At 47.6% G+C, this 15,532-nt stretch overlaps 1 protein-coding gene across 2 annotated transcripts in view; it reads right to left on the reverse strand.

Annotated features, from left to right (window-relative positions):
* The window catches only part of VAV2 (vav guanine nucleotide exchange factor 2), a 409,172-nt gene that overhangs the window by 155,280 nt on the left and 238,360 nt on the right, over positions 1-15,532 (reverse strand). For both annotated transcript variants that reach the window (XM_075905174.1, XM_075905173.1), the window contains exon 3: positions 3,955-4,013. In XM_075905174.1, the coding sequence (XP_075761289.1) occupies positions 3,955-4,013 (59 nt within the window). The remainder of the gene's footprint in view (positions 1-3,954; positions 4,014-15,532) is intronic.

Raw genomic sequence — 15,532 nt, forward strand, 5'->3', positions numbered from 1 at the left:
TAAGATCCTCCGGAAAAGGGTGCTTTTTCCGGAGGATCGGGGCCAGTGTAGACGCTCTTTTCCGGCTTTTCTAAAAGCCGGAAAAAAGCGGCAGACATTTTTATTTAAATGCCGCGGGGGATATTTAAATCCCCCGCGGATTTCCCTATTACGATAGCTGAAATTAACATGCCCCTTCCGGAAAAGGGGCCAGTGTAAACGTAGCCGGGGTGTACTGCCACCTGCGGGTACCTGGCTGAGGTGTTCAGGGATTGCGTGGCATGTATGGTGCACTAGCTCAGCTTTATTCCCTAGCTGGGAAGCTCTGCCCTTTACAACAGTCTTATCCCCTAGGGTTGCCAGGTGCCCAGTTTTCACCTGGACAGTCTGGTATTTGCGGGCTCCGTCCGGTAAAAAAAAAAACCAGGAAATTCCAGACACGTGCAATGTCCGGTATTTCCTGTTTCCCTGGGACGGAAGCCCAGTGGGGACAATTTTACCCGGTCGCATCTGGCGGGGGCTGGTGAGTGAGAAGCGCGGCAGAGTCTAGTGAAGGGGGGACAAGAGGGGACAATTGCCGGGCACCACGACGGGGGGGGGTGCCGGGCTGGGGTGGGAGCAGCGTGCACGCTGCTCTGGCCCACGTGACCAGCAGAGCCCGGGAGCTGGTCACGTGATGCCTCCCTCTCGCTACAATGGGAGCCGAGGCAGCCGGGCTGGGCGGCAGGAGCAGCCACTTTAAAAGTCAGATTGGTCCTCCGTGCCTGGCTCTGTGGGGGCAGGGGAGGGAGGAGATTTGATTGGAGTGGGGGCTTCTGACGCTGGGGATGCCTGCCTCAGGGGGAGGGGGGAATGCACTGAGATGGGGGGATACTAGAGGGGCCTGGCACTGAGGCAGGGGTGAGTGCATTGGGATGGGGGGCACTGGGGAGGCCTGGCACTGAGGCAGGGGTGAGTGAATTGGGATGGGGGGCACTGGGGGGGCCTGGCTCTGAGGCAGGGGTGAGTGCATTGGGATGCGGAGACTGGGGGGCCTGGCTCAGGGGGAGTGCATTGGTGGTTAGTGTGTGGTCCCAAACTGGAGGGAGTGGTGCAATTTTTGCTTAACAACTTTGGTCTCCCCCTTCCCCTCCCCCCCCCCAACAGAATTTTTTCCTGGTGCTTTTTTTTCTTTCTTTTTGGTGGTGGGGAGAGGAGGGTGTTTGGTATTTTTTGTTAAACCATTTGGCAACCCTATTAGCCCCACTATTGTAGTTGTCAGGTGCAGGTCTCAGGGCAGCCACCATCCAGCTCCCCCAAGATTTGGGGAATCAGGTGATCACAGGGAAGGGGATCCGTGTGTTAACGAATGCCAGTGTCGAACTTCCCTCCTTGGCCATAAAGAACAAGCTGGATTTAAACAGCTTCTCCCTGCTCTTTCTGGGTACATCTACAATGCAGGGGTTTTCTGGGATACCGCCGTGTCCAAGGAACGTGTTTGCTCTTCTGCTTTTTTTTGCGGAAGAGCAAAAACACTCTTTCGGGGGGCCCTGTATACCTCGTTCTATGAGGGATAAGGGCTCCCCTGAAAGAGGAGGCTTTTCTGCCATTTGGTCCCATCTACACTGGGCCAAATGGCGGAAAAGCCTCTTCTGGAAAAGCAATCGGAAAAAAGCTACGCAAAATTGCACAGTGCAATTTGCGTAGCTTTTTCAAAAAAAAAATCCTATAGTATAGACCTAGCCTCTGTTGTAGCTCAGTGAAAACTGTGGCTCCCCATTAATCCTGTAGGGGGAGAACTATAAAAACTTCCAATGGGCTCCCTCTAGTCACATCATCCCCTTCATAGCAGTGACTGGAGCCCGGGGTGCTAGTGTTCTCAATGCCACCAGCCAGTCTTTAGAGTAATGGTAGGAAAGGGGCACAGCCCCACAAGACGCGGAAGGGCTGCTTTCCCATCCACGCCAACTACTTTTTGCATCCTGGTAGAGTACCAGAGTCAATGGGAGAGCACGTGGAGATCGATTTATCATGTCTAAGCAGGCATGATAAATCAACAGCCGATGGATCGATTGCTGCAGCGTGGATGTCAGAGCAGCCCTTACTAATAGGAGGGATATACACAGGACTATAAAACTCTTAATATCAGGAAACATCTCCCTCTCCTTTCTGTCCCCTGCCCACCCATCCGGACTGCACCCATTCTGCACAACATACAAATTACCTACACTCTTTGCTCTGCTAATGTCTCACAGGCTAATAAAAATTATCTAGAAGCAACCCGATCATTTAAAAACTTTTTGCAAAGAATGACATAAAGATGACAAGAGGATGATGGATTTGTACCATTGATATTTTTAAAAACACCTTCCCCATTGTTCAAGCAATTAGGAAAAGGTCCCAACTACTGTGCAAAATAGTCCACAAACCAAACCAAAAATATTCCCCTCCTTTAACACCTGTTCATGGCCTTGCAATAAAACTGGCAGTTTCTCTGTATTAGACACTATGGGGAATCCTCTGGATGAAATTTGAGCAGCAGCCTCACATTTTTGCACAATGAACCTTTTCTTTTAAATTGGGGTGCAAGTGGTGGGGGGAGTAGCTTCAGCTGTACAATGACCATCTCTGGGAAATTTGCCAACAATTAGCAATTACAGGAGCACAATGCCACACAGATTGCTGCTCTGGCCATTTCCTGAAATCCACGGAGCAGAGACCCACGGTTCTGTATACCAGAATTGTCCTAGGTTGCATCCACCTTTATCAGCATGTGGCGGCCAGCAAGAGCAGAATAGCTGTTCACGAAGGCAAACTCAGCCAGGGAGTCACTAACTTTAGCAGATAATGAGTGTGAAGAGGACTGACATTTGTGAGCATTCCTCCTAGTCTGTGGGTCTCCCCATGCCCCATCAGAGGCCCCGATTCACAGCTGCATATCCCACGAGAGACAACCAACCAGACTACCACATGAGATGAGAGAAGTATGGATGAAGTTAAGCGCTATCCTGTATCTGGTTCTTCCCCTACAGAAACTTCTCCAGGACTCTATGAAACAGACAGTGCTCTTACGTTCAAGTAATGATCTTGAGAAATCCTTCAACTTGCTGATCTTACCTAACTTGGGCCATGTGTATGCTTACACACTGGCAATGGATTTTCTGGCATTCAATTTAGCGGGTCTAGTTAAGACCTGCTAAATCAAATGCTGAGGGCGCCCCCAGTCAGAGGGTATGTCTACACTACCACCCTAGTTCGAACTAGGGTGGTAATGTAGGCAACCGGAGTTGCAAATGAAGCCCGGGATTTGAATTTCCTGGGCTTTATTTGCATCTCGCCGGACGCCGCCATTTTTAAATGTCCGCTAGTGCGGACTCCGTGCCACGCGGCACAGACTAGGTAGTTCGGAATAGGAAGCCTATTCGGAGTCCACACTAGCGGACATTTAAAAATGGCGGCGCCCGGCGAGATGCAAATGAAGCCCGGGAAATTCAAATCCCGGGCTACATTTGCAACTCCGGTTGCCTACATTACCACCCTAGTTCGAACTAGGGTGGTAGTGTAGACATACCCAGAGACAATAGGAGCATTTGCTCCAGTCAACCTTCCACTATGAAGATGACGCCAAGCTTGGCTTATGATATGTTGACTCCAGCTACATTATTTACACAGCTGGAGTTATGTACCTTAAGCTGACCTTCTGGATCTAGTATAGACCTGGCCTCAGAAGAAATTCTGTAACTACCATGCATGTTTGTAAGACATCTCTGGTTTGGTCAAGGAGAGGAGTCTTTAGACGCTTCCCCAGCAGCAATCAGCAGTACACTTTCATAAGTATGCTTTTCCTCATGACAAAGGCAGGCTGTTGGATGTCAAACACACATACTGCCAACTTATTATCTTTATAGATTCCAATGTGATTAAGCACCAGAGGAGTCCGCTCAGGGTGGAGGGGAAGCCAGCTTTATCTAAAACATCACATGAAAAGAATCTTACCTAATTCCTTTGGTTTGAACAATACCGTGGTGGGAAAGTCTGGACACAGCTGATATCACCTGGAAAGGAGAAGGGAAAAAAAATCAGCTGATGTGATTAAACAGAAAAGGGAAGCTATAGCTAAAACCAATAGAGAGAAAGATGCGTAGGGCTTGATTTTCAGAGCTGCTGAGTCTCTGCTGCTCTCACTGACCACTGCTGAAATGTCGGTGCACTGCCTCTCTGACAAACAACCCCTTATTGTCTCTTGTGTGGTAGTTCCTAGCAGCCTCGGTCACCGATCAGAACCCGCTGTGCTAGGCGCTGTACAAACACAGAACAGAAACATGGTGCCTGCCCCACTAAACTTTATTAAAACAGGGATGACAACCCTATCAAAAGGCCAAGTAAAACTAGAGTTGTTTCTTCATTCCCACGGTTTCCGAAGATTCCACCAAACCAGAAGACAATACACAAGGTCTTTAAATATTGATGTGACAGCACATAGTGAACATAGTGTTCAATGGCATTTCATTGATACTGACTCAACTTTTCTTTTTGCGGCTGAATGGAGACAAACAAAAATTCTAACCTTCTAATATAAAGTAAACAAACAGGTAATAATGTAATACAAGGACGTTCCATCTTGGAGCTCACGCACAATTCTAGATGTGCTCTATTGGCTTTATGCAATAACCATTAACCGGTACCCCTTGACAAAATCTGGCCTTGCACTCTTTTGTTGGATGGTTTAGGATCTTTTGGCACGTGAGTCAGATTTCACTGCTAGTATAAAGTGGGCTCAACTCCTATAATTTCAACACAGTTGTGTCTACTTATGCTAGCAGTGAACTTTTATCACTGTCTTTTCTGATAATACAGCTGACCCAAATATGATAAATGGGGGAAAAATCATTAATATTTCAACAAGCAAAAAAGCCAGCATGAATTTCTGGTGTACGTTGTGAAAAATTCATCCCATTTTTCTACCAGAGAGCGCGCTGATAATATTTGTAAATTGACAAAATGCATTCCAGTTTTGATCCTTGATGAGAAAAAATAAACACACTTTTCATTTAGAAGAACCTGGTTTTTGTCTTTTACACACATTCCATTTCCCATCGGCAGCTCCCAGAAAAGCAAAAAAAGTTAAAACACATTGGAATTTTCCTTGCAATATTTTCTTTTTTGGGTCTCCCCTTCTCCAACACTGTTCTCGAAATGGCCCGGTGCCACTTCCCACATCTAACAAAGGGCTTGGCTACTAAAACTTACTGTATACTGGAGATGTAATAGTGTAGTCGATTAACCAATTAACCGATAAGCAAAAGTTTATAGGTTAATGCTATAGACTACATGCATCACCCCCCCCACACACACACACACACTTTTGCCAGCAATTTTATTAGCAAGCTGGCCAGCAGCCTGGCTCAGTCCTTGCTTGTGCCAGGTCCAGTACCTAGTTCCTTTGTGGCCCTGCGTTTAAAGTGTATTAGGAGCCAGGCAGGCAGGCAGCCCGGCTCAGTTCTGACTTGCACTGGAACTGTATCAGAGGCAGCAGTGCAGGGCGAGAGGCAGCCAATCCACAAGGGGAGCTGGCTTTTAAACTAGCTCCCCTCATGGACCAGCTCCCGCCCGGCACCCCTCGCTGTTGCCTCTGATACAGAGGCAGCAGTGTGGAGTGGCAGGGGGCTCCTTGGGCGTGGGGCCAGAGTGCACTGGCTGCCCCACCCCTGGGGACTACAGAATAGTTGAGTAACCGGTAAGAAATCATGAGGTTATTCGACTATTTGATTAACCGATATTTAACATCCCTACTGCATACCATCATGAGCATACAACCCCACTGAGCAGAAGTTAATGAAGTAACTGCAGCCCCCTCCCCCTGGCTTTCTGAAACTGTGGCTACTGCAGAAGACAACTCTTTCTCTGACACACACACACACACACACACACACACACACACACGCTGAAGTGCAAACATTCTGTCCAAAGGGGAGACTTCTCAGTCATTCTACTAGACATTGTCAAGACTCGCTCGACTATGCAAACCTTACCCTTGAGCGCTCGTCCCCACAGTTGTTCTGCCACTTGAATGTAACTGTCATTTATGATTTGGAAAGAGGTCAGGGAAAAGAACATATTATTAAGAAGAGACAGCTACTTAAATGGAGTTAAATTTACCAAACAAGCAGAAAAACAATCATCTGACCTACAAAAGCCCAGGCCGGAGGCATTCCATCTGCTTCTGCTACAATTCTTTCCCGTTTTCAAGCTGACACGAAAAAGAAAAGCCACATTTCGTTGTCTCCCTCCTGCTTGCCCCCACATGCAACCAACCCTGTAAGAGAGACTTCTCGCTCAATCAATCGTCAAGGAAACGCGGCTTAGCGGACTTTCTTCAGGAGACCTTGATACTTTAGGCCAGGGCTATTCAATACACGTCCCATGGGCGACATGCGACCCACGGCCCCTTTTTTTGTGGCCCACGGTGCGGTTTGGGTTTAGTTGGGCCCAACACGTGGCCTCCACTGGGAACACGCTCCACAACAGGAAGGCTTCTCCCAGGCGGGGTGAGCACTGAAAGACGCAAGTGGACGGGCTGGCTGGAACAGACGGGAACAGGGTACCGGCATTTCTAGTCCCCAAGGAGGAGAGGCTGGGAGTGCCGGGACATTTTGGGGAGTGCTTTGTATTCCTGCCTGTCAGTGTGAACGAAGTTATTTGCATATATTTGCATGTATATGCAACCGCACTTAAGTTGTGGCCCTCAGCATGTGCTGTGAGTATTATTGTGGCCCCCGGAGCTTTCAAAGTTGAGTAGCCCTGCTTTAGGCAATGGTTCTACAATGAAACTCCATGCAGAAGGGGCCCTGCATCTGTGCCAGAAGGACCCCCACGTGGGCACCGGTAGCTCATTGTGGCATCAAGGCCTTACAGTGTTTATTTTTGCTTATTGCATGCTCCCCATTCCTCGGGCCATCCAGGCAAAGACACAAGTCTGATTCTCAGTTCACCTGGTGGGACATGGCCATCCTAATGCCCCCCAGAGTGGTAGAGTCTCCTGCAGCTTGGAGCAGCATTGGGGTTAGGCAGCAAGAAGCCGCAGGACAGACTGCCCAGGGCAGAGTGGGACAGAACACATTCTTCCAAACTGATTGTGGACTTTTGTCCTCCCCAAGTGGCCTCGGAGCCTTAAAGTGGAAGGCAAGGCACCCTTTGTGGAGACGACCTCCTTGGACGGCACAGAGCTGCCATGAGGTCACTGCATTCAGAGCGTATGTGTGACCCATAGTTTTGCATGTCACAATTAACTTTTAGAGAACCCAAATGATTCAGCAAATCAGCAGAATGGATGTCAAAGCTTGGCTAAAACCACAAGGAGTCCTGTGACACCTTAAAGACTAACAGACTTATCTGGGTATATGCTTTCAGGGGCAAAAACCCACTTTGTCATAAACTTGGCTAAGTTTCTCCTAGCTTACATACTACCTGGAGATCAGCACAGAAAAATTATAACAGTGCGATTGAAGGCACTTTCTCCACACCTTGGCTAGCTTCCAGTCACGGCACATCTTGAACAAAGTATTTCCAGAAGCCGATATTTTGACCAATCCAAGGCACAATGGAGGGTATTATAAAAATGGCTCCCAAGGACATCTCTCTTTAGAGTCTCTTACTGAAAGTCACTCCAAACACACAGCTAAAATTAGGGAATTATTTTATTAGATAAAGCACCCTTTTTTGCTACTATTGCTGGCATTTGCTTGGCTTATTAGCTCCCCGTGGCGAAAGCGTTTCAAGGGTTCATTCAGGAAAACGCCCAGTCATACTGCAATAGTGAAGGAGCCCTAGTCATGAACCACATTGTGCCGGGCACTGTACAAATACAGAACAAAAATGCAATCCCAGCCTCAAACAGCTTACAGTCCATGTCTTTCAGTCCAAGTCGTAGCTAAGATCCTCTCCCAGGTATACCTTGAAAATGAAATTAGATTTGGCCAAACAACTCAATGTACACTTCAAGTGCAATAAAAAAAAATAGAACTGGGTCAACCTAGAATAAAAATATTTAAGATTTGTTGGTAAAATAGAATGTCAGAAAGTTTCACTTGGGTTGACTCAAAGCAAAATATTTTGTTTAAAATTGAGAGAGTTTTTTTTTTTTACTTTTTTTTTTTAAAAGTACAGTCAAGGAAAAGTCCAAAACAAAACTTTTTTCTCAAATTAAAATAAAAAAAAAACCCTTCCCTTCCCCGCCCTAAATTAAACAAGTCACCAAAACCAATCCAAATTCATGAACTATTTCAGTTGACCTGAATCTGCATTTTTCAACTAAAACGGTTTTTCATGAAAAAATTCTTCAAGCTTTTAATAAAACAGTTTATAAAAGAGGGATTTTTTTTTATAAACAAGAAATTTTAATCAACAGCTCTCTTCTGATCAAAAGTTCCAAAAAGAAGGGGAAAAACCCAAACCAAACCAAAAGGAGCTCTGTTTTCCACTGACAGTACCTGTTGGGAAACTGACTTTATAGCCTATCTTTATTCCTGTCCCGCTTATGTCTAGCCATTCCCCCATCTACTGTGACTCTAAGAAATGTCAAGTAAAATTGTGATTTCTCGTAATGTCACACTTCAGCGAGCAAATACGTTCCAAATACAGAACGTGAAAAGAGACCAACTCTACTTTAAAACATGAGCCAGCCCTGCCAGCAAGCTCCAGGCGATGCAAAACTCTGCCTTTGTGCGAAATGACACAACATCAATCTTAGCACTTTAAAGGACAAATGTGCAAGCTGTCATTTTAATGAGCACTTTTAAATAAATGTTGAGTTTCCCTTTAAAAAAAATGACAGCAGGAGAGGAAACATGGTTAAACCAGATGACTGGGATTCCAGGAAACTGGATTCTATTCCCACCTTTGCCAAAACATGATGACCCTCCCACTATGATCATGTTATTAACTTCTGTGACTCAGTTTCCCACATCTGTAAAATAAGGATAAGAATAGAACTGGATGAACTTTTTTAGTCAAAACTTTTTTTTTTTGGTGACACCAAGATAGTTAGTGAATATGGGCTGGTTTCAAATTCTTCATGGTGAAATTCCCACCCCCATTCACAAAACAGTCAAAAAGTGTCAAGACTTTCTAAAGAAAACATGTTGATGTTTTGGTTCCTAACGATTTTTCATTTCAAACTTTCCTTTAATTTTATTTTAAAAATCAAAAACATTTTCGAATGGTCAAAATTGAACCAAAACATTTCCTTCAACCTGAAATTAATTTTTTTTACAACTTTGGCATTTGTCCCCCCAAAAAATCCCCAAACCTTTGTTTTCACTTCAACGTGAAACTATTTTTTCCCATTTTTTTTCAAAATTGCCAGTGAACCACGAAAAAGGCTGTTATCCACACAGCTATTCATACATGCCCTGAGATCATCTGACAGAAGGAATTATAGGGGAGCATCACCACAGGCTACTGGCATTTGAAAATTAGTAGGCCAAATGTATAATGGGAAATGCAGAGCCAGTTTGCAGCATCAGATAGAGCTCCATACTGAGCATGACAGAGCAGTGTAGGAAAAGCTCTTGCTTGATTTGAGGAGACTTCACTGCAGTGTGCTGTTCCTTATCGGAGTTATTAAGCAGAGGGGTTAGCTCGTGAAACATGGGTAATGACAACAGGGAGTTTGATTTCCAGTGAAATTAAGGATAAAACACATTGGCTACGTCTACACTTGCGGCTTCTTGTGCCAGAAATATGCAAAGGACGCTAAGCGTGGACTATCGCAGAGTCTCATTTGCATACCTAATGAGCCCCCATTTTTGCAGAAGAGGCTCTTGCGCCAGAAGGAGCTGTCTACACTGCCCCTTCTTGCGCAAGAAAACCCCTCTTGCACAATGTCATTATGCCAATTATTTTCAGGATATGAGATGAGAAACAAAGCTGTCTCGCCACAGAGAACTATTAATCCACTGGATGTGTTCTTATTAATCCTTTGATGAGCCCAGATCGTTCACGAACCCAATGCACCGTTCTAAACTTTGAACAGGCAGCACCGGGGCTGCTGTAACTTTAAAATGAGAATGCAAGAGGCCCAAGAAATCAGAAGCAATAACTTCCAAACTGGCTAGTCCCTTGAACCATACTCCAAAGGGCCGTAACAATCAGAACTGCCTTACAACGCCGGCTGCCTTGCTGCCATGCAGAATCAATCAACGGAGGTACCACTGGACATTCTTGCCAGACAATCAGGTTTTACCATTCCATCAGCAATTATTGCAGGGGTGGAAATAAGGACGGTGCTTAGTGCAAGCAGATGAGACAAAAGATTATTAAAGTCATTTACACAGGCTGCTTGGGAAACGATAATTGAGGATCGGAAACCTGATTTCACTGCAGATTATGAGGCATATCGTTATGAATGGTTTTTCCTTCCCTGATTTCTCAGTCCAGCCTCCCCCAGTAGAACCACATTAGCTTGACTCAATGTGCAAAAAAAGAGTCCATAAAAGAAAGCTGCATTTAACGTTCTGCAGAATATAAGATCCCAGAAATGGTGCTACGAACGATGAAACACGCACATGCCACTTACTTGCTGCACATTCCAACTTTACGGGAGAGTTGGAAAATGTTTGTTGTTGTTTCTGCAAATGAGTCTGGTTGTTCAATGCGGCGTTGTTTGCATTCTTGGTGTTTAGAATTCCTTTCTATTTTTGGAACATCAGCAAGCCCCATCCAGTGATCTGGCTGGCCATTTTCCAAGGCCAGCAATGCCTCAAGGAACAAAATGAGAAGTGCCGTGTGGTCACGCTGAGCCAATGTGACCCGGGAATGGCACCAAAGGGCCCACCAACACTTTCAAAAGAGGTTACCACGTTTGGAGGCTCAATCTGAGATGGCTTGGAGAGAGTCCTGATTTTCAGAAGGCGGCTGCTGTGGCCTGTTCTTACCATCAGGTGTTTCTAGTCCAGGGAATCATTAGTCCCTTTTGAAAACCCTGTCTGCGGGAGGGAACCAATGGCAATTTCCCCCAAGAAATTAAATGCATTCTCCCTGCAAAGGCAGGGGTTTCTTTGCAGAAAGGAGGAATTCAGAAATAACACGACCGATCAGAAAAACAAGCAATGTTATGCAATGTGCTAGTCTTCTCTTTCTCCCAGTGCATTTGGTTTCTGATTATTTTTTTTTTGCGCTCACTAGATAGGGAGATCACTCCCCCTATCTCAAAATGTTCTCACTGACTGACGATTATAATAGACTGACTGATGACTGACCCCAGACTGACATTATAATTGGCAGGCTAGAAATCCGGAGAACCTCTCTCGTCTGAGGGTTTGCCCCTACAGTCAGAGCAGACGTCAGCAGTCTCAGCACTGGTTGCAAGCCAGCATGACAGACTCCGAGCGAGACCAGAACACCCTCTAGCATGTGAGAGAGACTACCTCTTGCACCCAAACAATGTCAGATCTATGCTAAGCAGAACCTGAACTGAAACCTGTTCTCTGGTGGGGATGTTAAAAAACCTTTACATGCAGGGGGGAGCAGCTTTGCAGGAGCTGGTACGTGCGGGGAGGTGTCTTCAAAGCTGGCTTCCTGTGCGTACCGTGTTGTATCATGCAAGCAAGGTAGTAACAAACTTCAAGAGGCCTTTATTTAACAAAGGTGAAGCCTCTTTACAAAGCTGCTGCTGCCCCCTCTGTAGCTCTCACTCAGGCCTGGCCCATCTCCTCCCCTCTTCTTCCTGTTTCCTGTGCTTCCAGATTCCCAACAGCCAGTGCTCCCAGTTCTAATAATTACAAGCAGCATCTAAAACACCGCATACCGGCTCCTGCCTGCCCCCGTGTCCCCCTCTGCTGCTTCCTCTGATACAGAGGCAGCAGCACAGGGGGAGGGGGGAGGAGGGAGAATGTGGTTCCGTGGGAGCTGGTACACATAAGGAGCCAGCTTAGAAGGCGGCTCCCTATACATACTGGCTCCCATCTGTCCCACTGAGCTGCTGCCTCTTTATCAGCATGAGGAGGGGCAGGCAGCTCCCGGGGAACTGGTGCTCACCTGCCCCACCCCCGTGCTGCTGCCTCTGATACAGAGGGAGCAGCATGGGAAGGAGGGTCCATACTACATGTAATCATGAATATTAACCAATGAACCCAGGCTCAGCAATTAACCATTTAAACAATTAAACTATCACGTCCCTAGTCTCTGGGAGCACACACTTACACACCCTTCTAAATATTGCAAGGGGAGAGGGGAAGGGAGAGGACGGTGATTTCAGAATCCAAAGTGACACACAGAGCTTCACTTTGCATCCCCCATAATAGGCCAAAACAAACCCAACACCCCCGAGCTACTGAGCATTCGGTATCTGGGAGCTAGAGCCCGCTGAGTTGCGTCTGAGCTGGAAATTGTTCACATGCCCGAGAGGGAAGCCCCCTCTCCCTATAGGCCCTGCTGACAGCATTACTAGGAAGGGCATGTGGAATTCTCACTGCTCTCACAGTTTGCACAGGAGAGTAAGAGCGGTGGGGGGGGGGGGTGTCCATTAGCCCCATGGGCAGGGTTTTTATCGAAGAAGTGCGATTCCACATCACAAAGGCTACTGAGGAAAGAGCCCCATTCAACTGCACAGCCCCATGGGAGACCAGAGCCTTGCTCTGTTGCACCATAGAGGTTAAACCCAGCAGGGTCCCCCTGACGGCAACGCTGTACACTCCCATCTGTCAGATCCCAGCTACAACGGCATCTCCGGGAAAGGGAGCGTGCAGCGCACACGCACGCTCCCCTTCCCTCCCCCCCCCCCCGCAGATGGCTCTGGAAGATGGGATGTGACACTCGGACAGGCATACACTTCGCAAGAATGAGCCGTTGGTGGGAGGCCGACTTGCCACCCACCTCGTTTCACCCTGACCGTCAGGTTTTCTTAACGTCATGTGCAGTTTCAGGGTAAAGACAAACGTGTCAGTTAGCGGAAGCAACTTAGCGCGAACAATCAAACAAACCTTTAAAAATCCATCTTGTGCTGCCGCTCCCAGGCCTGCTTATCAACCCCTGTCCCTGGCACTCCTAGGTTCTTTGTTCCCACTCGCTCCTGGGGGATTTTTCTTTTACATGAAAGGGCTGCTGGAGGGGATGGCTCAGCTGCCTTGGCATCAGGTTTAACATACCATAGGCTCCTTGGAAACACAGGCTCGGAGCTGGTAGCACTCACTTGGACCTTCATCTTCTCAGGGGAGATCAACTAAGCTCTGGGAAATTTATCCTGGGTGGGTGCCTTGGAATGAAACCTTAAAGGTCCCCGTACTGTATCAGCCCAAAAGCTCCTGGGTCCACATATCCGCCGGTTGCTTGCTGGGGCCAGGAAAGGATTGTTTTTCCCCTCTGATGTGTTTTGGGATTTTTTGTTTTTCTAATCTCCTTCCTCTTAAGAGTCGGGAATGGCCCTGGCTGGTGAAGGAGTGTGCCGGTGTTCTGAGGTACCACAAACACTCTCTCAGGTGCCTGACTGGCGGGTCTTGCTGAGATGCACCATAGCTAACTGCACATCATACATGGTCAGGAAGGTTCCCCCGGCCAGAGAGGCAGAGATTTGGGGGGGCAGAGAAGGGGAGGGATTGCCTGAGTTTCTCTCACTTCATTCTCAGGGTCCTACGCGTCTGGCCTACCTTGGTCCTGGCGATTCCCTGCCTGTGGCACATCATAGCTTAGTCTCCTATGGGCTGTAACATTTTGGTCTGACTTGGGTTGTTGGGGTGACTGTGTGGGTGCCGGGTGAGGTGGGTGCGACAGAGGAGATCAGAGTAGGTGCTTTGATTGTCCCTTCTGGCCTTAAACTCTGTGTGGACACAGAGGGCCCTCAGGCTTAGAGCAGTATTTCTCCAAGTGGGCCGGGGGCCTGCTTTGGGAAAGCCGGTAGCGGGCTGCGCCATTTTGTTTACCTCATGGCTCCTCTTGGCTGGAAACAGCGAACCAGAGTCAATGGGAGCGGCGAGGCTCTGTGGCCACAGGCCCTTTAGGTACACAAAGCGGTGCAGCCCGCTAGCGGCTTTCCAGAGCAGGCCCACAGCCCTCTGAGAAACGCTGGCTTATAGGCTCCCTGTCCTTGGCCAAATTTCCTCACTCCCACTCGGATACACAACAGTGTGACCCTGTCCTCTCCCACCCCAGAGCCGTTTCCATTTCACTAAGAATGTGCTTCTGGATGCAGATTCGCTCTGCCAGTGAGGGGCAACCTAGGCTAGTGAGTGGGCCGCAGGAATGGCCCTCCTTCCTCTCAGTGGGCCACAACCTAGTCATAACCAAGACGCTCTCCTGGGGAGAGGGTTGTTTTGCTCACTGAACTTGCACACCTAGAATGTGCGGGGTGAGCTGACTGAACCATAGCCGCACTGTGACTGGATGCTGAGGGAGTGCCCGGTTCTTGCAACATTGTGTGCAATCAGTCCGCACCTCACTGTATGTGCCCTGGCTTTACAGGTGTGCCACGTGTGTGATGCCAGAAGGAAAATCTAATGGTTATGTGGGGTTCTATTCCCTTCCGTGGACTCAATTTGCCTGAACTTTCCCCCCAGCCTTAGTGCATTCCCTGGAAATGACATCCTTTAAACAAGTGGTAGTGCCTTGTGTGTGAGCCACTGTTGTAACACACTGAAAGAGCTGCCCATAGTTATGTTAGGGGGGTGAATCCATCTTTCAGCCTGCAGTTAATTGATCCGATGGTCTCTGCTCAGTCTGCAGTGAATTATACAGCACTCTTTATTTCACGAGTACAATACTAATGGACCGTAGGGGGTGAAAAGTGAGGTCAATCAGTAGAAGCAGCCGGATCCCACCGCTGACACCTGCAATAGTGGGGTCACACCAGAGTGCAATTCCTTGCTTCTTTGAAAATGCAGTTGTGAGGTGTTCCCCTAGCCAATACTGGACAGCAAAGCAAGGGGGATTCAAAAGCATGTCAGAAATGTAGTGAGGAGTGCCAGCCTTTTAGCAATCCAGTTGAACATGGCACCACCTGGGACGCAATTAGCCATCTTCAAGTTAGACAGCAGCAGCAGAATTTCTCCAGCTCACGGCTCGGGAAATGTAGCTGTGGACAATTTCCAAGTGCATTTGCATGCCTCATTTGTGTACATACTCAGGCCAGCTTTACGTGAAAATGGTCAGGCTCACATTTAGCTGGGTGCCTCAGGGTCCAAGACAGTTAGACGCACAAACTTTTGTCTGCCTGTGCAATTTCCCATCACACACACACACACACACACACACCTAGAGTTGTGCATCGCCAGCAATGTTCCCTCTATTTTTTCCTCATTCTCCATGAAGAATAAATGTGCACCAAGGCACATGCAGATGTGCACCACCAGTAAAAACACATGCTGACGGCTGTGGGCATTCTGCTAATCAGCTGGGTGGCATCTGAAACTCTCCTGGGTGGCCGCCCAAGAGCTTAGCTTATAGGCAAAACTGACCACCAGTTCTGATCATTTCAACTCCAACCAAACTGGAACCCTTCCAGCTTTCCATTAGATCCCTTCTTTTCACACCCTCAGATACCTCGAATGACCGCATACTTAAACACCACACATGGTTCCTGGAA

The sequence above is a fragment of the Pelodiscus sinensis genome, chromosome 22 (genome assembly GCF_049634645.1).
Source record: "Pelodiscus sinensis isolate JC-2024 chromosome 22, ASM4963464v1, whole genome shotgun sequence".
Taxonomy (NCBI): Eukaryota; Metazoa; Chordata; order Testudines; family Trionychidae; genus Pelodiscus; species Pelodiscus sinensis.